General features: G+C 39.1%; 1 protein-coding gene across 1 annotated transcript in view; it reads right to left on the bottom strand.

Moving 5' to 3' along the window:
- GRIP2 (glutamate receptor interacting protein 2) overlaps positions 1 to 24,291 on the bottom strand; it is a 165,374-nt gene that overhangs the window by 32,403 nt on the left and 108,680 nt on the right. The window contains exons 15-19 of the mRNA XM_031964425.1: positions 18,826 to 18,892; positions 18,594 to 18,739; positions 16,976 to 17,120; positions 4,760 to 4,899; positions 1,762 to 1,941 (exon numbers count right to left, since the gene is read on the bottom strand). Coding sequence (XP_031820285.1) covers positions 1,762 to 1,941; positions 4,760 to 4,899; positions 16,976 to 17,120; positions 18,594 to 18,739; positions 18,826 to 18,892 — 678 coding nt within the window. The remainder of the gene's footprint in view (positions 1 to 1,761; positions 1,942 to 4,759; positions 4,900 to 16,975; positions 17,121 to 18,593; positions 18,740 to 18,825; positions 18,893 to 24,291) is intronic.

Raw genomic sequence — 24,291 nt, 5'->3', positions numbered from 1 at the left:
ATCTGTAAAATGAGCTGGAGAAGGAAACAGCAGACCATCTTTGCCAAGAAAATGCTTCAGGGAGTCATGAGGCATTGGACACGATCAAACAACAACAAAGCAGTCCCTGAAAAGTCTAGGGTTTCAAAGGATCACATTAAAATTGAAAGGGATCTTAGATGCCATAGAATCCAATCTGTTCATTTTAAAGATGGGGAAACAGATCCAGAGAGATTCAATTCAATAAACATTTATCAGATGCCTAATATGTGCCAGACACTGTGTTAAACTCTGGTGAAGAAACATCTACAAAGTTTCTGAGGAAGGATTAAAATGCAAGTCTTCTGGAAGTTAAGAACCTCAGTCAGAGAACCTCAGTTTTACCTGCTATCATCTTGGAAGAGCATTCCCTAAGGGCCGGAGAGATCCCAAGGAGACTCAGGGAGAGAATGACCCCCACTGTAAAATCACAGTTCTCCAAAGAACTGGAAAAGGAGTGGGGATGGCTGAACAAGTTGTGCTACATAAAGGTAACGGAATACTATTGTTCTATAAAAAATGGTAAACAAGCTGATTTTAGAAAGGCCTGGAAAGATTTAAATGAATTGATGCTGAACAAAACAAGCAGAACCAGGAATACAATGTCACACAGTAACTGCAAGAATGTGCGATGATCAGCTATGAAAGACTCAGTTCTTCTAGGTGGTTCAGTGATCCAAGACAGTCCCAACAGGCTTTGGACAGAAAATGCTATTTTCTGGAATCAAGGAAAAACTAGGAGACTGAATGCAAATCAACACATGCTATATTCACTTCTTTTTTCTGTTTTTTTAAATCTCTTCCATGGCTTCTCCCTTTTGCTCTGATTTTTTTCTCCCAACATAATTTATAAAACAATGTATATTAAAAATAAATAAACAAGAAAAAGAAAGCCTAGGTCTCTGGTCACAATAAATGATAACAATTAACAAAACACCTTCATACTCTCATGGCTATTTCATAACTCTCAGAAGTCTTGCCCATTGTTTCTGAATCTTGCAGCTCTGGGTAGCAGACACTAACATTGCACTTTTAAGGTTCTTGTCCAGAAGAGCATATGTGACCTGACCCAAGTGACCCAATGAAGGTGGAGCAGGTTAGTGCTCTTTTATCTTCCCTGATGAACAAATGACTGACTTCTAGTTCTCATCAAACAGTCTCAGCCAGAGCGAGGGGTCATCTAGAATTCCATGAGAAACCCAAACACTCTACGAACATGAAAGGGATTTGAGGGATCTTTGTGGCCAACTCATTTCACAGATGATGAAGCTGAGGACTGGGAGTCTAAGCGATTTGTCCAAGTTCACAAAAGTAGTAATCACACAATTAAGAGGGATTCGAACTCTGGTCCTTTTCCTCTTCTCGAGTCACTCTTCTCTACTGCACAGTGCGCCTGAAACTAGAACCCAGGTTCCTAGATTCTAGGTCAATATTCTTTCTATCATACTGTATTATCAACTGTTCACCATTGTATTTCCAGGAAATGGCTAGAGAATTCTACAGATCCTTCTTGAGATTTGTGAAAAACTCTAAAGGGGCCGATATTCCCACATAGCAGTGTTGTTGGGGGCCTCAGGAACCCCAAAGTCCCTGGTCCTTTCCTTAAGCCTTCCTCCCTGTCCTCCTCCAACTAGGCAATTTTAATGTGAGACAAAAGGAAAAGTCTCAATTGTCACTGCAGCCCAGGTTAGGGGAGGAGAGGAACCAGCACCCACTCAGATGCTCCAATTCAAGTGGTTTTACCTTGGCTCCCATAGCCGCCGTCTGCTCCAGAGCCATCCCATGACTCCATGGCGCTGTCTATGCTGGGCACGGTGGTGGCATAGATCTCGGCCAGCTTACCAGGCTTCTGTGCCTCACTGAGATCTTCCTCCGGGTCACTGGCTTCATTCAGACCCCCTGATTTCTTAGGGTAGGAGCCTCCTGAAAAAGAGAAAGCAAGTTGGTTCTGCCAGAAGTCAGGTTCTAACATGGACTGAATCTGGTACAGAGGAAAGTTCCCTAACTCCCCTGCTCTGCTAGAATTGGTAAAAATAAAGAGAAGAAGGAGAAGGGAGGAGAAGAAAAAGAAGGAAGAGAAAGAAAAGGAAAAGTAGAAAAAGAAGAGGTGAAGGAGGAGGAGGAGAAAGAGGAAGAGAAGAAGAGGAGGAGAAAAGGGAGGAGGAGGAGGAGAAGAAGAAGAAGAGGAAGAAAAAGAAGAAGGAGGAAGAAGAGAAGGAGGAGGAGGAAGAAGAAGAGTAGGAGCTTAGAAGGAAAGAAAGCAAGAGAGAAAGAAAAAAAGGAGAGAGAGAGAAAGAAACAAAGGGAGAGAGAAAGAAAGAAACAAAGGAGGAAAGAAAGGAACAAAGGAGGAAGAGAAGGAGGAAGAGAGGAAGGAAGAGAAGAAAGAAATAAGGAGGGAAGGAGGGGAGAGGAAGAAAGGAAAAGAAAATAAAAGAAAAAGAAAGAGAAGAAGCAACGTAGGACTTTATGGATCAAGATAGAGGCTACTGCCTTCACATTCATGCCTGCCATAGATTATACTTGTTCATATGAAGCTGTCACCATCAGTCTGACTTACTTTTATAACTAGATCTTAGAACACAGCATTTTCAATAGGGCAGGGTTCTACAGTACAGAAAGTCAGAGATGGCAGACCCATTAGCTTGGAAGGAACCATTAGACTGTTAGCTTGGTTATCATAGAGATGTTTGTAATCAATGCAAGTGAGGAGGTTGAGACTGGAAGGTTACTTGAGCTCAGGAGTTCTCAGCTGCAGTAAGCTAAGCTGATTAGGCGTCTATGCTAAGTCTGGTACCAATGTGGTAAGCACTCAGGGCTAGGGGTGAAGGCCGCACCAATCTGCCTAAAGAGGGATGAACCAGTTTGGACCAAAATGGCTACTATGCTTTCATCTGGATGAGATGGGAAGACCCAGGCACCCATCTCCCCTCCTTTCCTTCCCCTCCCCATTCCATTTCATTTCTACTTGCCTCAAAAGAACAAGATTATTAAACATCAAAACATAGGGGGAAAAAGGCAATAGAACATAGGAATTTAGATTCAAGAAGAACCCTGGAGATCATCTTGTCCAACCTTGTTGTGTTATAGATGACAAAGCTGAAGAAAAGAGAGTGAGCTGAGGCCAGATGAGACTCTAGAGTCCCGAGAAAAATTAATTTCTCACACACACACACACACACACACACACACACACACACATTTCACCCACATCAAAGACCTCTTGTCTTTCCTGTGCTTCCAAAATCCAATTGTTAACATGATAATGGAGTCAAGCCGACTGAGCTGGGCAGCTCCCCCTCTCCCTCCTCCCATCCCTGTCCAAATTGAAGGCAGCAGCTGTTGCTTATGATCCCAAGAAGGACACCAGCTTCTCTCCAAGTCTTAGTCTGCTTACTGAAAATAACATAATAGCAAGATAAAATAGTCTTACCCTGTACCTGGTGGTGATTTAACTGTGGGTTTTGAAGAAGCGTGAGCTGGCAGGCAAAATTCAGTACTGAGGGTCAGTGATGCAATGGGGTTCAGGTTCCCATACATCTCTGTGATTGTGTTCTCCTGTGTTGTGTGGCTAAAAGTTGTGGGCCAAGTGTTGGAAGGGTCCCTCAACAGATCTTTCCTCATTTTCTCAGGTACTTCTATCTCATAAGTTTTATAAGCTCTGACAATGTAGAAGATAAATGTTATGACATATAAGTTTCTAATTCTATAAAGGATTTCAAAATTTCTGCAGCCCAGTGGTACGGTGAAACCAGCTTGAATAAGTTCATAATGGCTGATAGTTACAATTTCTAATGTGAACATTTATAACTTAAAAATGTGAGAACACTACAAACCAGGACTTTACAGATTATTTTATTGATTTTCTAGACTTGCAAAAGTGAAGGAGAAAATTAATATAGGAAAAATTGTGCAGATTAAAGTTACAAGTATGTCATGCATATAACTTTTTTTTCCTCAGGAGAGCTGATTATTAAAAATTTGCCAGCACATGTTTACTGTAGCCCTTCTTATTTACCTATGTGGCAGGGATTGGACAGGAATGATTTTTTTTCCATTTTTCAAATGGTGCAACTGAGGCACAGGTAGATTAGGCAATTAGTTCAGAAACCCACAGCAAATCATTGGCATTCAAGACTATAACTTGCCCCCCTTTGGTCTCTTTGCTAACTTCCAACCCTGCTTTAAAAGGATCATGATGTTTTAGGTTTGCCCCTAATATATTTTATTATAGTACCACACATAGGATATATAGCTAGCATGTACTTTAGTTATAGCTCAATCCACTCATTTTATGAATGAGGAAAACAAGACCTGGACAAAGAGAAATTATTTGTCCTGGATCACCTAGCAGGATTGGAATCAAAATGAATGTGAAATCATCTCAACATAAACAAGAGGTGACTGTCAGGGAACTGTCCGGTGATACTTCAGTCCCAGGACTGTGAAAGCATCCATGCTTGTCCCTTTTATGCAGTGCCATTTTAAGTGATAATGTTATTTTATGACATCCCATAAATTCACCAAAGCCATTTCCCTCTTCCTTTCCTCCCCAGCCAAGCCTGTTGGGATTCTTTCAGCACATTCCAAATGAAAGATGATGATTGTGATAAAACCCAATATGATGGAAAGTAGAGGGTCTTTAATGCAGTGGACGCCCCATTTCCAATTCCTAACCCTTGCCCTACTTCCAGAAACTTAAACTACTTTTGTCTAGAAGAGCTTTGCTGATAATACTCACGTTCCATTTGCTTTTTGATCTTTAGGGTTACTGTTTCCCCTGCCATTTGGAGGAGGTGGATGGCTTCACTGAGGGGCTTGCCCTTAAGGCTCACGTTATTGATGGCTAAGATCCGGTCACCAACATGAATGGCTCCAGTCCTAAGAAGATGGCACAAAGACACAAGGGCTGCCATTAGATGCAGGAAGCCATCTCTCAGAGCCCACAGGGGATGCAGGCTGAAAGGTTAGACCAATTGCTTGCTTGGTATTCAAGGCCTTACAACCTGAATAGGTTAAGGGGGAATCTGCCAGAAGCAAAAGTCCATCATTCTTGCCCAGGCTCAATGGTCCATCTCTCACCTCTGACCCTTTGCACAAATGGTCTTCCGTGTCTGGAATGCATTTCTTCACCCCAATTTCTATAAAATCTATATCTATAGAACATAGATATAGAGTATATAGAATCTATATCTATAGAATATATAGGTTCTATATCAATAGAATACAAATAGAGAATATAGACTATATCAATAGAACATAGAGCATATATAGAATCCATATCAACAGATCTTTAGAACCTCAAACTTCCTTTACCTAGGATCTTTCCTGGTCTAATTAGCATTCTCCCTCTTGAAGTTACTTTGTATCATTTTGTGTTTACTTACTTGTACATAAGTTATAGCCTTCAGTAGAATGTAAGCTTTTTGAGGGCAGGATTTTTATATTTTTATTTTTCTATTCTTTTTAAATTTTTTTATTCCTTTTCCTATTATTTTTATTTTCCTATTCTTCGTGTTTAAAAAAATCAGGTTTTCTAAATGTTCGCTCAGTTGGTGAATTAGAGAATTCTCAGTAGGACTGAGTCTGCTTTTCCAAAATTCCCTATTTCTCTTCTTTCTCCTGGCTCACCCAATCAAATAAATTTGGGATAGTTTTGTCTACTCCCTTTTCTGTCTTCCCACCCCACATCCCTGCCCCAGCGTGTTCTCCCCTCTGTCTGGTACAACCCTATTCATTTTTCAAGGGCCATCATAAAGTACCAGTTTCTCTATGAGCCTTCCCTTGACTGTTCTAGATGTCACATGAAAGTATATATTATAGTATCTACCAGATACTCATCACATCTCACATCATCCTATAACTCATGATATATGATGTCATACCACATAATCAGATATATGCCTTTATATTGTTTCCTGAGTATGAGTTTTATTTGATGAGATATGGTACTGAACTACCGAAGGATTGTGTAGTTCATTTTTCTGCAACCCCGGAGAGCCCAGTATGATACAACCATACCAAAACATTTGCTAACTGAATGATTCCTTCACTGACCACATCCTCTGACAGGTGACCAAGGACCTAATTATTCTGTCAGGAGCACTAGAAGCTGTTCTCGGCCAATTCTCTATCTTCTCTGACAAAGCTAACCGGCCTTTGGCAATGAGCAGAAAACCTAAATGTTAAAGACCATTTAAGAAGTCATAGCTGAAAAAGACATTGGAATATGGAATACTAGAGCTTAGAGGTCAGATCCCTCCACCCCCTCACTTTACAGATCAGGATCCTGAAGCCCAGAGCAGGGAAAAGTAACTTTCCCAAAGTCACAAAGTCACAAATTAGAGGAAATGTTGGGCAAGAACCAAGGTCTTCTGACTCGGTGAACCATAATGTCTTTTTTTGCAGTATTTGAAAAGAGTTCTAGATATGGAGGAAGATGTTATGGCACCAATCCCAGGACTGCCCTAAGTGTTGGCTGGGTGACATTAGGTAAGCTTCCATCCCCTCCTCTGTGAAATGAGGTTGGACCAGGTGATCTCTCATTTCAGGTCCTTTTCAGCCCTGAGTCCTATAGTCAACTCCCCCATTCTATCTGCCAGGGACAGCAGTGGTCACCTGCCCAAATCATCCCTGAAAAGCCATTCTCTCTTCACCATACAGAACAGCTGATCATCTAGCCTTTGTCTAAAGTTTCCACAAAGGGTATTTCTTGTCCCTTCCTGGTCCCTCTGTTTTGGGACAGCACTAGTAGTTTAGAGGTATCTGATGACATCCATCCTAAATCAATCTCCTCAGTACCCCATCACCCATGCCTTGTTCTTCCCTCGGGGGCCAAAGAAGAATAAATTTAATATTCCATGGAAGGGCTATTTAAATATAGCAGGTCTTCTTCTCTGTCTTACATTCCTTTAACCAATCCTCATGTAGTAGGAACTCAAGGAGCTTTGCCACATTGCTGTCCTTTACTAGATGTTCCCTGACTTTTCATCATGCTTCCTAAACGTTGGGGACCCAGGCAAATGTGACCTGATCAGAATGAATACAATAGGACTATGAGATCATTTCCCAGACATGATGCCTTTTTGAAACCACTAGATGGTGCCATGGAATATAGAGTATAGGACAGGGTCTGAAAGACAGTAGCTCAATTTCAGCATCATTCACTTGCTGTGAGCAAATCATTTAACCTCTGTCTGCTCCAGTGTACTTATCTGTGAAATGGGGATGATAATAGCATTAATCCAGGGTTGTTGTGAGGATCAAATGAGATAATATGTAAGGTGCTTTGACATTTGATGTTCTGTTCTAAGATATTATCTTACTGTTAGTTCTGTTATTCTAAGATCATTCCCAGTCCTGGCCTTTTTTTTTTTTTTTTGTTGTTGTTGTTCTAAGGAGCTTTCCTGGGTCTGAAATTCTATGTTCTAAAGTCCTTCCAGGCCTAACACACCCTATGTTCTAAGAGATCTCTCACATTTGATATTTGATGTTTTAAGATGCTCTGTTCAAAAGTTCTTCCTTTTTTATAGTTCTAAGATATCCTTTTCTGAGATTACTAGGGGACCTCCCTAGGTCTTATATTCTTTATCCTAAAATCCCTCCTATTTCTTACTGAAACAGAGTGAAGTGAGTGATAGCAGGAGAAGGATTTGCACTCTATTATTATATTCTACAAATGAACAGTTTTGAAAGACTTAAGAACTTAAGAATTAAGTGAAAGAATTAAGAACTTAAGACTTAAGAATTGTGATGGCATCACAATTAGGTAAGATTCCAGAAGACCAATAATGAGGAGTGCTATCTCCTTCTCAAAAGAGAGGTGATGGACATAATATGGAGAATGAAACACATTTTTGGGCATGGCTAAAATTGTTTAATTGTGCTTATTTGTTAATATAATTTTATTTTTTTTTCATTGGTTAGGATAAAAAATGCTAAAATTGAAAAAATGGAAAAATGAAATTTAATTAAGAATAAAATGAGAGTTAGATTAGATAAATCTCTAAGGTCCTTTCCAAATATAAATATATGATCTGTAATGTTCTACCTAAGTCTGCTCTTGGTCATATGAGTTATGGTTTCTATTTAATTCTAGGCATAATTCTGACCTATAGGAAAGGCATATTTTTATAGGATCATCAATTTAGAGTTTGGAGACTCTTGCATGCAACTCTCTCTCTCTCTCTCTCTTTCTCTCTCTTTCTCTGATGAGGCAATTGGGGTTAAGTGACTTGCCCAAGGTCACACAGTCAGGAAGTATTAAGTGTCTGAGATCAAATTTAGACTACACCACATTTGAACTACACAAACTACACCAACTAGCTGCCCCCAGCTCTCTCTTTTTAAAGATAAGAAAATTAAGGCTAAGAGAATTTAGTGGATCTGCCTAAGTTAACACAGATAATCAGTTGCAGAGCTAAAATTCATATTCAGATCCTTTGATGTCAACTCCAGTTCTCTTTCCACTATATTAACACACTCTCTCAGTCCCTCTTGCCAAAAAAGGGCTTTTGTAATTTTTGTCCATAGAATAACTAAACTCTAAATATGCTTCAAGTCAAAGAAACCAAACATTTTCTCGATACCTTGATAAATTTCCTACAGTATTTTAATGGACTGCCTTGTGAAGTAGGATGGGAAAAATGTCTGTGAAATTCCTTATTATAGAGTGTTTTCAAGTAGAGGCTGCATGGATACTTGTGAGGGATGTAGTAGATGGGATCCGTGCCTTGTGTCAGGATTGGGTTAGACTTTGGTGGTCTCTCAGTTCTTACCATTTCCTTGATTCTAAAGATTACCCTTTTTAAAAAGCCAGACAAAACAGCTTGCAATCTTTCAATCAACCACTAAGTGTCAGCACTGGCCTCCCTGCTCCTGCCCAGTCTTATGCAAAAGTCATAAGGGAAATCCATTCACACTCAACAGAAGATGTTTCCCCATTAAAGAATCATTTGTGGGGTTTTATGAAGCTAATGGAGGAGCCCATCTGGACCCAAAGTGGTCAATTTACTCTGAGAAGTTTCAAGGCTGATATTTTTCTTGCTCTTGCTATTTAACTAGACTAGTTATTTTGATGGAACAACAGGTAACTAATTGATTTCTCCTTCATTAATTTATTTTTACATCCAGCTCCTATTTAGTGAGAATAACATGGGACCAGGAGGCAGGAGCCCAGGTTTCTAGTCCCAGCTCTGCTACCAATAATATGAGACTTTATCCCTTGGGTTTCTGGGAGCCAGAACTTGAAAAAAGCAACATGTAGCTAAGATTTCCCTCAGAGGTATTGATAAGGACATGAAGAGGTCCAACGAGGTCATAAAATCATGTACAACCTATTCAAGAGGGCAAGATTGTCGATTCCTTTAGCAACATCCACTAAGAAGTAGAAATATGAACGTATTAGTTGTAAGTCATCTCTAACTCTTCACTGAAGGAACTTTCTTAAGGAGCTCTATTTGAAAATATGCAATTTTTGTAGAATCATGGAATTGGAATGGATCTCGTGGCCAACTTTCGCAACACATAATGGAAAAGGAATTCCTCTACAATGGTGATCATCCAGCCTCTTTCAGAATATCTACAAGGAAGGGGAAGCTTATTGTTTCTCAATAAGCCCACTCCCTACTTTGAGATATCTCTATTTTCTATGAAATTTTTCCTTTCCTCAAGCTTAACTTCCTTCTTGCAACTTTCACCCATTGTTTTTAGTTCTGTCTTCTGTGCCCCAATCAAATCAATTTAACTCTTTTCATGGTGTTCCTTCATATCTTTGAAGATAGCTCTCATGTTTCTCTACCTCTCTTCAGCCCAAAAATCTGGGCTGTAACAATCCTTTTGAATCCTGACCGTGTCATCCAGTGTGACAATTATTCTTCCCAGCTTTGTGCCATCTGCCAATTAGAAAAGCAAGCTATTTTATGCCTGTATTTAATCATTAATTAATATGACAAAATACCCCAGGGCCAATTCTAGATTCCCCATAGCACACCACCAGAGATCTCCTTCCAAGTTGACACTAGACCAATAACAACTGCTCCTTGGGTCTGACCATTCAAAAAAGCTCTCTCTATAAAGCATACTGTCTGGCATCCAGAGACCATTAGTTGGTGCAGTGGATAGAGTGCTGGGGATAGAGTCAGACTTGAATTTAAATCCTGCCTTAGACACTTCCTAGCTGTGTGATCCTGGGCAAACCTCTTAACAACTCTCAGCCTCTGCACTTATTTTATAGAAATGTTGAATAAAACTTTTTTTCCCTGAGGCAATTGGGGTTAAGTGACTTGCCCAGGGTCACTCAGCCAAGAAGTGTTAAGTGTCTGAGGCCAGATTTGAACTCAGGTCCTCCTGACTTCAGGGCTTGTACTCTATCCACTGCACCACCCAGCTGCCCCTCACTCTGTATTTCTTAAAGCCTATGTGTTATTTAGTAGGAAGGAAAAATGGCTGAGTGAATAAATTAAATGAATGAAAATTATTTATTAAACGCTTAATATAAATATACTGGAAGGAAAGTTGGACTTTGAATCAGAAAGCCTTCAGTTTTAATTCTGCCTTAAACACTTAGTTGTGTTACCCCAGGAAAGTCATATAAATTGTATAAACGAGATGGGCATAGAATCCAGTGGCAAGAAGGGAGGGAGATAGATTGAATGTGGGAAGTGGTGAACGGTTTTCAGCCTTCACAAGTTATTCTGATCACCTCATATTCTATTTTTGGTACCAGTATTTTCCTGCTGATGTGACATGTTTGTTTTGTTTGTTTGTTTGTTTTTGTATCCCCAGAGCTTAGCATACTTAATAAATGTTTGTTGATTGACTGTGACTCATGAAACTCTGATTTCCCAAGACTTCCCAAGGTTCACAGGTGAATCTAAACATAATAGAGAGAAATGTAGAGTGCCTAAGTCAGCTGCTGCATTTTTCCAGTGCTGACTTACAAGAAATGGCTTACAAAGAATCATGAATGGTAGCAAAAGGTGGTGGGCTGATCATGTGCCTGAGGCAACCTGAGTACTTCTTCTTTATCTGAAAAACCATAAAGAGAATCAGAGAAAGGCCTTCAACATTAGTAGCACATCCTCTTGTGGAGGATTTAGGAAAAGTTATGAGGAGGTAGCATGGCCAGGCTTGGTATCAGGAACACTTGGGTCTGGTACATCCTACCTCTGTAGTCATAAGCAAGCTACCATAATCTCTAAGCCCAAGCAATTCTCTGTGAACTTGCATTATAGAAGGAGTGCATTGATGGAGGGAATTTTCACAACTGAAGCACTCTCTCAAAGAGAATCTCAGATCTGGAGCATCCCTTCCCTCAAAAAAAAAGGGAAAATCATACAGGAATTCAGAGAGAGCCTGCTCAGACTGCTCCAGGCTTCTTTCCTAGTTCTCTCTTTTCCAGTTCAACCTGCCTAGTCTAGAAGAGATATCAATATGCTGATAGGATTCCCATGAAGCTGCCTTCTCAACCAGGACCCCTAATTTCTCTGGTTGGATACATGTGCATGGGCCATTTGCCTGGCCTGGCCTGGTTTCCAATTCCATTCTCTCCATCCCTCTATGTGGAGGGTGCTCCAAAAGTCTGCCCTTGGAAGCCCCTTCTTCTTTACCCTCAGTGCCCTTTGCCCCTTCCCTTCAATACTCAATACATACATCACACATCCTCACTAAGGACTCCAAATCCTCTCTGGGCAAAAAGAGGCAGCAATGAGAGGAGCCACAACCGCACCTGCATCAGAACAAAAGCCAGGTTTGATCCAAGGAAAGAAAGAACCGACCTGGCAAAAATAAGGACTAAAGCTTCTTCTCCCTGGTGGTCTAGTTCTCTCAAAGACCAGAAGGACGCTTTGTCTTAGATGTGGCCCTTCTTCACAATATGACCCAGGAGATGTTTCTGGCCCTTAACTTTTCTATATTCAGATCCAGCAAGAGACACAAGAGATGTGGCAAAAGCCTGGAATCAGTTAAGCATGAAGCAGCCAGATGAATGAGTGGGAGAGCGACAGGCACTATATGGACATCTCTAGCCATGCATTTCCAACTGGGCCATCATCTCCACTCCCTCCTCTGGCACTAGGCCTTTTCTGGATCAGTTCAGGCCTCCCACACATCTCCAACCTTGCCACTAGACATCTCCCTCATTTTATCATTCTCAGAATGTGAGCGCTTGAGGATACATTATATTTGCTTATATTTGTACATCAATAGTACACAGTAAGCCCTTAATAAATGTTCTGCCTTCTATTTATCTGTATGTTTGTTCTACTGTGAAGCCCATAAAAGGTCAGGATTGGACTTCTGAGGTCACTGAATCCAGCCCTCCACATCCTGACTCTCACCTACCCTTCTAGTCATACAATCTATATCCCAGCTAGAATGAAGTATTGTCTCACCCTCCACACACCCCTCGTCTCTCTGCTCCCCAGGCCCTAATTTGACATTCTGTGTCTTGCTTCAGCAAATTCACACAGACTGATTCTCATTTCTCCCTCCTTATCAAAGCCTCTCTGAATCCTTATGCCCCTTCAAGATTCAGCTTAGCCACTACCTTCTTCAGGAAGCCTTCCTGATTTTTAATTGTTCTAGAAGAATGACTTCTCTCCCCACCTCTCTCTCTGTCTCTTCTCTTTTTGTTCTCTTTGTCTCTCTCTCTATCCCTGACTCTATCTCTCTATTTGTCTTTGTCTCTGTTTCCATTTCTGTCTCTGCCTCTCTATCTCTTTCTCTGTTTATCTTTCTCTGCATGACTTTGTTTTTCTGTCTCTATCTCTTTACTTCTGTCTCTATCTCTAGCTGTCATTGTCTTTCTCTCTGCCTCTGTATGTCACTGTCTCTGTTACTGTCTCTGTCTTTCTACTTGTCTTTATCTCTCTGTCCCTGATTCTCTGTCTCTCTGTCTCTATCTTTCCATCTGTCTTTATCTCTGGCTCTTTCTTTGTTTCTGTCTCTCTGTCTTTATTTGTCTGTCTGTCTGTCTGTCTGTGTCTTTTGGAATTCAGACTCATAAGAGGAAAGATATCTATATGGTCTGATAGGAAGGAAAAAATCAATAAAACATTAGATTTGAAAACCAAGAACTTGGTTTCAAATCTTGATTTTAATGCTACATAGGTGACCCTGGGAAAATTGCTTAGCCTCTCAGAGCCTCAGCTTAATCATCTGTAACAGGAGGCATTGGGTCTAGCAGTCTTGGGTCATTTCCAGCTCCAGATCCATGATCCCATAGAAATCTCCTTGTGATTATAAGATAACCATTAACCTCCCAGTGAACCTTGTGTAAGTCCTGGTCACTAGTCAGATGAGATAAGAAAAGAGAAGGTTAAAATAGATTCCTCTCCCTTCCTATGAACAGTGTTCTTTGTAGGTCATTAATTTCTTCTAAAGAAAAAACCCCAAAGACCATTATTTAAAGGCTTAGCTATAGCTAAGTTTAGAAATTTATAAACCATAACAAAGTCATAGACTCACAAAGGGTATCTATTTGACCCAGTCAACACAGGCATCTTGCATCCAGCACTCCCAGCAGAAGGGATATGGAGATACTCCACATCTGCTTGAATAGTAGCTATTAGGAAGAATGCTGATTTTGGAGTCAGAGAACCTGGGTTCAAATCTCACTTCTGATACTTGATATCATTGTGACCTTGGGCAAATGACATCATTTCTTTGGGTCTCAACCCCCTCATCTGTAAAAAGGAGTCGATTGTCCCTGAGATCCCTTCCAGCTATTGATATATGATATTATGACTTCCAGTGATAGGGACCATAAAAGCAACTTATTCCTTTGTGGGATAACTTTCAGGTTTAAGAAATATTTCTTTCTGCAAAGTTGGTCTGCTTTTATGTAATTTTCATGCAAAGCTCCTTGTTTTTTTTTTTTTTCCTTCAGAACCATGAAGAACAAATCTATCTTGTCTAATTTGTCTAACTCCATGACTAACCTTTCAATTTTGGAGATATCATATTCTCATTATATTCTCTTCTATGGCCTAAACATCCCCAAGTCTCTCGAAGCAAGCAATATTCCTCACCTACTTACTATGGGTTATTCCAATGGAAGAGACTAAATATGTAACATAAACTGCAAAAGAATTTCAGGATCCCTCAAGATCTGTGGCTCCCATTGCTGGTATTATTTCATATCCTTACTTAATATTGAAAGATTAATATCAAAAGTATTTGTGGTCTACACACACTAAATACTTATCCCCCTCTATTTTCCCCAGATACCCAAATGGTTCTTTTTTCAGTGTTCCATTAAGAGCAGACTCTTCACTAAAAGAAATACAATAGGCTTGGGGGCAGCTAAGTGGCCCCATGCAGAGTTCAAAATTAGTAAGACTCCACGACAAAAATCAAATCTTGCCTCAGACACTTATTGGTCAGACGTTTTCACAGGCTGCTCCCCCCCATCCCTGGAATGCCCTCTCTTCTCATCTCTACCTCTTAGTTTCTCTGCTTCTTTCAAGTTCGGCTAAAATTTTATCTTTTAAAGTAAATCTTCCTCATCCTCCTTAATTCTAGTGCCTTCTCTTTGATGAATATTTCTACTTTACTTTGTAAATAGCTTGTTAGTACACAATCATCTACACAGTATTATACTGGGAGTTCTCCAAGGGTAGGAATTCTCATTTACTTTCTTTGCATTTCCAGTTTTTAGAACAGTGTCTGACACATAGTAGGCACTTAAATGTTTTTTGATTGACTGACTTGGTAAAATATTTTTTTTTTATCGATGGACTAAAACATCATATAAATGCTAGCTATTAGAAAAGACTTAAAAATCATTAAATGAGATTCCCCATTTTATAAATAGAAAACCTGAGACCCAGAAACGGTTAGTCAATTTGTCCAAGTTGCTACAAATGGGAAATATCAGAAACAGATTTGAAGCCAAGACACCTTCCCCTTGGATATTAAAAACCCTTAATACTTAACCGATAGCATTTCTCTTCTCCTGTGCCCCAACAATGAAATAAGCAAAATTCAATAGAATTTTGAAGAGAAAATAACCACCCAAATTGTTTCTTTAGGGGAGGTAGTGGAGGATTTGCTAATTCCCAGGAATCTCTAAAATCTCTCTTCAATGAATAGAGAGAGCATCCTGAGGTGTAAACTGTGTGAGTACCAGTTATTTGGGAGAATATGTATGAGTTTGAAATAAATGGGAATTTGATTTCCTCAACATTTATCCACTGACAATGTTTTATCCGTTGCCTTCATCTCACACTCACTAAGTGAAGGCTGTTTTTTTCAGCTGATGGCCATTTCCAAGCATTGGATATAACTATATTTTATATTTTGTCGACATCTGTATTTTTTCAAATATCTCAGACTATCTGATGGGCAAAAAACTTGAGATATTCACAATGTCCCAGTGGGAAAAATTCTCTGTAGTTGGTGAAAGTACCAGTTTCAGCTACCAAAGTCCAGGACTCTCTCCATTAAGCCAATTCATTTCAAAAAACAATGAAACACACCTGAGTTTCCTCTATTTTGGGGTTCAACACTTTTAACAACCAAGGCAAGAGGGGACCTACTGCTAGGGAAGGTTAGCTGGGTATTTTGTGGTGGTATGCCCACATCCCTTAGTATCATGGGGAAAAGTGTCTAAATTTATAAAATCTTAGTTTTTATAATCTGGAATCTTAGACTCATAAAATCTCAGTGTGTATTTTAGAATTGAAAGGAACCTTAGAGATGACTTGGACATCTAGTCTCTATTCCTGTACCCTTTTACAAGTTGTCTGACCCTGGACAAGGCACTACATTTCTGTGAACCTCAGTTTTTAATAGCCACAAAATGGGTTTGATAGTACCTATCTGACCGGGCTGATAGGATATTGAATGAACTGATGTATGCAAACTGCTCTAGAAATATTAAAGCCTTAATAATAAATGGGAGAATATGAAAGAAAATGACATTCTATTACTGGATATATCTCATAGGCAGTTAGGTGGTATAGGGAGAAGAGCTCTGGGCCTGAAGTCAGAAAGACCTAAGTTTAAAACATAGTCTCAGACATTTATTAGTTGTGTCATCTTGTTAAGTCACTTAACTGCTGTTTGCCTCAGTTTCCTCAATCATAAAATGGGGCTAATGATAGCACCTACCTTTCTAGAGGATCAAATTAGAAAATATTTGTAAAGCACTTAGCACAGTGCTTGGCATACAGTAAATGCTTAATAAATGCTTGTTTCCTTCTTTCTTTTCACAAGGACATCAGTGATGGGAAAGGAAATTTCATCCACAAATATACCAAAATATTTATGGCAGCCCTTTTTGTAGTCAAAAAGAACTGGAAACAAGAAGAATGTCTGTTGATTGGGAAATGTTTAAACAAACTGTGGTAAATGAATGTAATAGAATATTACTGTGCTGTAAGAAATGGTGACTATGATGAATACAGAAAAGCATGGGAAGATGTAATGATGTAAATTAAAGAAAGTAGAACCACACAAACAATAGACACAATGAGTCAGTGATGTGGATGGAAAGAACAAATCAATTGAGATGAAATGCTGCAAAAATATAATGACTAAGCTTGAGTCCAAAAAGGAGATATGAAAACGCACCTCCTTGTATCCTTGCAGATGTGGAGGGCGAGGAGTGTGGAACATCACATGCCATGTCAGAATTTGGCAATACATTATTACGATTTTCCTCCTTTTTTCCCCTTTGTAATAATGAATTTGTCTTTGGGAAGGTGGGCATTGGAAAATATAAATGATTTTTATAGTAGCATTAAATTTTATTTGAAAAAGTTTTAAAATCATAGGTGGGAATTATCATCATCATCATCATCATCATCATCATCATCATCATCATCGCTCTTCCCCATCCTCAGAGAACTCCTCACCCTGCCTCCCTTCCCTCCCAGGGATGCCTTTGCAGGCATCCTCCATCAAATCACCTGTTCTCCCAGATCTTGGGGCCTGAGTGGGGCCCAGACCTCACCTCTCTGCCAGTCCTCGTTTGGTCAATCCTGAGATGACAATTGGATCGAAAGGCTCCTCGGTCCCTGAGATAGTTATACCTAGTGGGCCCCCGTACCTCTTCAACTCCACTGTGTAAATGATGGCACCAGTTGTTTCCTGTTCATCTGAAATGAGAAGAGGGAGAAATGAACTCACTGGAGGGAAGTGTTGTGGAAAATGACTATGGGAGAGTGGAGGAAGGCTGAGCTCTTCATTTAGAGAAATGAATTCATTGGGAGGAGGTGCTGAGAGAGGTGCTGATGGAAAAGAGAGGGAAGGCTGAGCTCAATGGACTCAGTGGAGAAGCAATTGAGGGAAGTAAGAGGGTGAAGGTCAGTTTTGGGAGCAGCAATTTCAGGCTCGTAATGAGTGTTGGCTTTGAAAGAGAGCATTTGTCCTCTGCTAATTGTGGGCAAAGAGATGATGTCATGGCCCTATGATTGGGGGTGAAAGAAGACAGACAGAGCAAACACTTGCTCTATGTCTGCAGAAGGCTTCAGAAGTAGAGTATTTCTTTGTTCTGTCAGTCACTATAAAGTAGCACTCTGGAGCCAGAGAATCTGGGTGACATTTTGGGGTCTCAGTTTCCTTATGTGTAAAATGGAGGGCTTGAACTCAATAACTTGTGAGATTCCTTCCAGTTCTATGAACAACAGATACCCAGAATGTATTGTATGTAGTTTGCTTTTAAAATAAAAAGTAAAACTTCTATTTAATTCGTTGAGTTTAACTGAATCGGTTCACCAAAAAAAGAAAGAAAAGGACGCTTACAAAATTTTTGAATAATTTTTGTCTTTGTATCTTAGATTCCTAATATAGTGTATGATACATAGTAGGTGCTTAAGAAATGCTTTCTGATTGATTCATTGATAGATGCTGCAAGTTTTTTTTTCCTATTGGCCTACATCTTGGCCATCATTCTTATCTCCCTCCATTATAACTTTGGATTCAGCTCCTGGATCACCTAACTCTAATAAGCATCCTATGCTATTCCATATATATCATTCCTTTTCCTATTAGAATATCAGTCCTGTTCTGAGGGTGTTGACTTTCTTCCTTGCTTTTACTTATATCCCCTAGTGTTTAACATAGTGCCTGGTCCACAGTAGTCACTTCATATAATACTCTATGTATAAATTTACCTGTTTTGATTCTATGATACTACATCTTTAGCTCTTCTGAACCTCTCCAAACTTTAAGCCTTACATGGTCAGCCACAGATTGTGGAAATTGCAAAGCAGAAATATCACCATATCCACAGAAATTAAGACTGGACTCAGGCCCCTTTGGGTTTCATACCCAGCAATTTTTCCTTCAGAGAACAAGGAGGAAATGATTTACTTATGGGTTTTCTCTCTCTCTCTCTCTCTCTCTCTCTCTCTGTCTCTCTCTCTCTCTTTCCCCTCTGTCTGTCTCTGTCTCTCTGTGTCTCTGGGTGTGTGGGAGGGGTGGGGGGAGTGATCATGGAAGATGGGGGGCATTTAATCTACCCAAGCATAACCCAGCTGATAAACCAAGACACCATTCTAAGCTGGTGGTACATTTGCACCCTGGTATCAGGACCATTGCCCAGAGTGCTTTAAGGAACCCTCCTGTACCTGAGTTATCTTCATCCTTCCTAATCTTCAGTTTCACCAGGTCCTCACACTGCCTCAGAATCTGCACAGCATCCTCCATGGAACAGTTGTCCAGTCGAATGTTGTCAATGGCAAGCAGCTTGTCCCCCGGCTCCAGTGTCCCCGTCCTGGGGAAAGAAAGGGAAGATGTGGAGGGAACATACATAGTGGCTGCTCACCCTTCCTCTTGGCTTCAGTGCCCCAGGACACTAACCTGTGTGCCACGCTCCCCTTCTTGATGTCAGAGATAATCAAAGGCTCTCCAGGCTTCCTGCTTGCAGCTAGTGTGAGAGTGCAAGGGAGAGAGGAAAATAGGATGGGTCAGGCTCCTTCAGCCACAACAAGAAAGGCCTTCAAAAGGGAGGAGCAAGTGAAAGCATCCTGGCCAAGATGGCTTCCATGATTTGCTCTTTTATAGCTTCCTGGTCATTTGTTCTAATAGGGCTGATCTTAATGTTCACCTTTATGGTCTGATTTTTAAGAATTTTAAGAAAGGCTTTCTTGATTTTCATATTTTCTTCCATCTCCTTCCTGCTGACTGAAATTCTAACATTAAAACTTATTGTTTTAATTTGCATGTTTACTGTGAACTTAACAATAATCCACAGGCACAGACATTTTAATATATATAAAAGAACAAAAAAAGATGAATATTTTTTTTAAAAAAATCCTCAGGGCAGTTAGGTGGCACAGTGGATAGAACACCAACCTGAGTTCAAATTTGGTCTCAGACACTTCCTAGTTATGTGACCCCTCAACAAGTCACTTAACCCCAATTGTCTCAGAAAAACAAAACAAAACAAAACAAAAATTCTCCAAGGTCCAGTTGCAGAGAGAAAAGCTTAAGGACCCAAAGGGCTCTAAGTAAAGTTTTTCAGTGACAAATCCAGAAATCACCTTTAATAACAAAACAAATGATAAAAACGGCATTGGCTATCTCATATCACATTGAAAATGAGATGGATACACACACTGGAATTCCAGAAAATCCTTTTTGAGTCTGATGGCCTGAATCCCACTAAGAGACCAATTATATCAATACAGTTTCAGCTGAAAGCATCTTGAACATATGCATTTTCACATGGAATCGGGCAGAAAGTGGAAAAACATTTCAAGACCTGCATACAACAGTTGCCATGGTAAAATTATAGAAAAAAAGATAATGTTATTAGGGAATCTTCCCAGACAGGTGTCAAACACCACCATGGCAATAGTGATTTTAGAGAGCTCTTTACTAACTTCAAAAAGACCTAAACAACAGGACGGCTCTTAACCCTTTTTTGGTGTCATGGACCACAAAGGGCAGGCTTCAAACACATAGGATTACAAACTTTTTTTTGTTTGTTTTTCTCTGAATTTAGTCTCTGAAGAGTCAAAAAGTTCCAGGCAGGTGGATCAAAGGATAGTAATTTCACCTTTTGCTGTTGTTGTTTGTTTGCATGGTTTTTTGTTCCCCTCTTTGATCTGAATTTTGTTGCACAGCATGATGAAAATGGAAATACAGTTAGAAGAACTGCACATGTTTAACCTGTGCTGGATTGCTTGCTGTCTAGAAGTAGCAGGAGCAAGGAGGGAGGGAGAAAAATTTGGAACAAAAGGTTTTACAAAGGTGAATGTCGAAAACTCTCTTTGCATGTATTTGGAAAATTAAAAAGTTATTTAAAAATAAAAAGTCCCAGGCAGATAAAAAACAGTTTATCAATTTGGTAAAATTATTGAATAAGTTTCTCCAAAATAACGTAACATTTATGGTGCCTTTGTTGATTATCTCAAAGTCTTTGACTTAGTTCTGCACTCCTGGCTTGTTCTTGCACTACTGATATACAAAACTATTCTCTTTTGAAAATACAATAATGTCACAAACAATATAAATTGCAAATATCATATTTTTCATGGACATAATCCTATGTGATTTTGCTTAAACCTAAAGTCATTATTGACTCTCCCAAATAGAATTAACCATGGCTTCCAAAAACATTGCATAAATCACTTGATGTATATGGATGATGGCAAGCTGTATAACTTCACAGAAAAACATATTAAACAGTTTTTTTTCATCATATAGAAACTTTCTCCAGTGATATCAAAATGCCATTTGGACTTGGTAAATGTAAACTTCTTAATGTATGAGAACTTAAGGCTTTGACCTGAAGTTTTGAATTTGAATCCAAAGGTTATCTTGAGCCAAAGAATAAAGGTGATACCTAAAAATATCTTGGTCTCTTCCAGTCAAGACACAATGAAAACTAAGATATCAAAGAGAAGGTTGTGGCTGAATATATTCAGAGTCTTTTTGACATCCTGAAATAAAAAATTGAAGTGAAGAATAGATTTAACTCATATGTTATCATAGTCTTTACATACAATTCCAGAAGTGTATCATGGGCTATAATAAGTTTGCAAAATATCCCAGCCAAAACCAGTGCAATGTTAATAAAACATAAGAGACACCCCCTCCCCCCCAAAAAAAACCAGCCATAAAAAAGACCATTTCCTCTTCAAAAAGGATGAAAAGGACTGATAATCATTCTTAGGCTATAAGACAAACAAGTCAAAAACCTGTAAAAATACTTTGGGAACAAATAGGTATCACTTCACTAGGCAACAGCAAAAGCCAATAAAAGCTCTATATTATTGTTTTTGTTGAATGTAGTGGTTTTCCTTTATATGGAGCCTATGAAACTGTCAAGTCATATGAATGGAATCAAAAGGCCCTCCATTGATAATAATCTGCATGACCTTGACATAAATATGTTGGCAAAAAAAAAATAAATAAATCCAATCACACACAAATGGCTGAAACAAGCAGATTTGTTTGGGAAGGCAGAAGGTAGATATTTCTGATGGCAAGTAAGAACCCAGTCATTGTCAGTTAAAAGTACAAAAGAATTAACTTGAAGGAAGCCCAACTCAGGAATCAACGTTTCTTATGCTAGGAAATGGTAGAATTTGTTCAACATAAAGCCTAGCAAGATACATCAGAAGCTCTCTATCCTTCATGGATTGACTAATAACAAACTACCACATTACAAATACAGATTTCAAAATATGTGAGAGGACTCAATCAATAATAAGTACTGGAGATGCACTATTATCATAGACTGAAATGCTGTCTTCATTGCAGACATAACATTGATCTTTAAAATTTTACTTAAGAACTATATTTTAAATCAAAGATACATCCCAAATACTCATGATTTTCAATCTACATGGATTAAAGAATATTTACACTATAGAGAGTGAGCAGAGGAGACCAAAATCATAGAAACAGGATGGAGTAAAAGGCAATCATTATGATCTCGTCCTATAGTAGAATTGGACCAAGGATGCTTTCAGAGAGCCTATAAAGGATAAATGTATTTTCTAATATTTTAATTCATCTACAAAAAACAGCTACTTTCTTCACCTGGATGATAGGGATGAATGGGAAAAGCAGAACTCAAGACTCAGGTCACCTAATTCCTAGAACAAATATTTTTCTAGTGAAGTAGTCAGGTGGAAAAACAAATAGTTTTCAATAGGCTTTTTTTGGAAGAGGCTGTGACTATCACTGTAGAAACTAACTCCATCTGACAACACCACCAGTCATGGCTTGCTTCTGCAAACTCTACCTGCTGCCTTGAGACATCACATGTATTTTGAATTATTAAAGAGAGAGAGTTATTTCTTTTCCACAGCATGTTCATTATATGTCGAGAAAGTAGTTATTTAAAACCAATTTACAGCTTCCCAGATGTTTAAACATTTAGTAATTGATTGTTCTACAGCCCATAATTGTTCTTTTACCTTTAAAGTTAATCTTACAGATGAGGTTTGGTTTGTAGGAAGGAGAATTGCAGGATATTTCCTTTTGGCACTTCAGAGAAAGAATAGTAACAGGCAATGAATTGCATTCTAGGGAAAAGCATGCTGATTTAAGGAGCGAGGAGGCACAGGGTTGAGACCAGGCTCTGTCTGATATCGTCAAGCAATATGGTTATCGGAAAATTAATCTCCCTCTCTAGGACTCAATTTCCCTCTCTATAAAAATGAAGGATTTCTTCCTTTTTTGGAGGCAACTGGGGTTAAATGACTTGACAGGGTCACACAGCTACACAGAACTCAGTTTCTCTTGACCCCAGGACTAGTGCTCTATCTACCACACCACCTAACAGTCTCTCAAAAAAAAAAAAACAAAACAAAAACTGAAAGATTTCAAATAGATAATATTTAATTCTGGCATTCCATGTCCCAAGATCACTTCCACACTATCCAATAGATAGAATACTTGGTCTGAAGGCAAAAGACCTGAATTCAAATCCACCCACAGACATTTACTAGCTTTATGACTCTGGGCAAGTCACTAAATCTCTTTGCCTCAGTTTTCTCAATTATAAATGGGGAACATAATAACCTCTACCTCTCAAAGTTATCATAAATATCAAATAAAAGAAAACATATGTAAAGTGTTTAGGACATTGCCTGGCATAGGTGCTTTATAAGCCAGGTGCTTTATAAAAGCTCATTCCCCTTATATTTCCCCCTGATGATGAGACCAAAGAAAGACAGCACAATATCATGATTAATAGATAGTATAGGTTCATCTAATAAAATCTTATTCATATGAAGTTGACTGATTAGATTTGAGATTCATTCTGGGAGAATGTCTATAATTTTCCTTTGTGCAAAAAGTTCTTAACTTTTTGTTCTCAATAGACCCCTTCGTAAACCGAATGAAAATAAACATTTTTTTTAATCCAACAACCAAGTTCAGGATTCCCACATTAAGAACTGTTCCTATGCTCTTTTGGGGGACAATAAAGCTTGCTAAGAAAATTCATAATAAAAGAGTGGTTCTAGAAGGGAATATCTCCTTAAGAACATAAGCATTTTCAAGTATTGTGACTTAATTTGCAAATAAGGAATCATGAAGCTTATTAAAAATTACTTTTCTCTCTTCATTCAAGTAGACTCAGCCATAGTTCTACTTTGCAATGGTGAGCTGGTATCCTTTGTAGTCTGTAGATTGAGATGTGATCTTAAACAAGTCACTCCATGTCTCTTAGACTCAAGATTTCCTTATCTATAAAATGGGCTTAATAATTCCTTACCTAATGTGATAATCAAGTGAGTTAATCCATGGGGAGAGGATGCTTTGTAATCTATAAAGCTCTACAGATAAGTCTGGAAGACAAACTTCTACATATAACACTTGTAAGAGGGAAGATATATCATGCTTACTTTGTGGAACAAGTTAGCAGCTTCCAGCACACCTACTTTAGCAGAACAATGGAGTGAGAGATGAAAGTCTTAGGAGGAATCAGGGATTAGGGGAGAGAGAGAGAGAGAGAGAGAGAGAGAGAGAGAGAGAGAGAGAGAACGAACTAATAGTGTGAAAGAGAAAGCTAGCAATGTGAAAGGAAAATCTGGTGACATGGCAAGTTGCAGCCAGGCGCTGGTGCAGAGATCAGAGAGAGCTAGTAATCTGGTCCTGAAGTGTAGAGGTCTGGTGCTTGAGTAGACAAGTTTTGCTTAGATATTAGAGGGTACCACTTGTAGTTTCTTTTCATTTTCCTCTTGGTCTCAGAGCAACAGCTTATATGTTGTCTCTTTGGGCATTGGAACTCCAATATCAGGATCATGTCAACTCTGCCTTTCCTACTTTTTTCCAACCTACTTTGTTTTCAGCTCTCCATAACAT

Source organism: Sarcophilus harrisii, chromosome 1 (assembly GCF_902635505.1).
Source record: "Sarcophilus harrisii chromosome 1, mSarHar1.11, whole genome shotgun sequence".
NCBI lineage: Eukaryota > Metazoa > Chordata > Mammalia > Dasyuromorphia > Dasyuridae > Sarcophilus > Sarcophilus harrisii.
The sequence above is the reverse complement of the archived record's forward strand: the minus strand, read 5'-3'. Positions and strand labels throughout refer to the sequence as shown.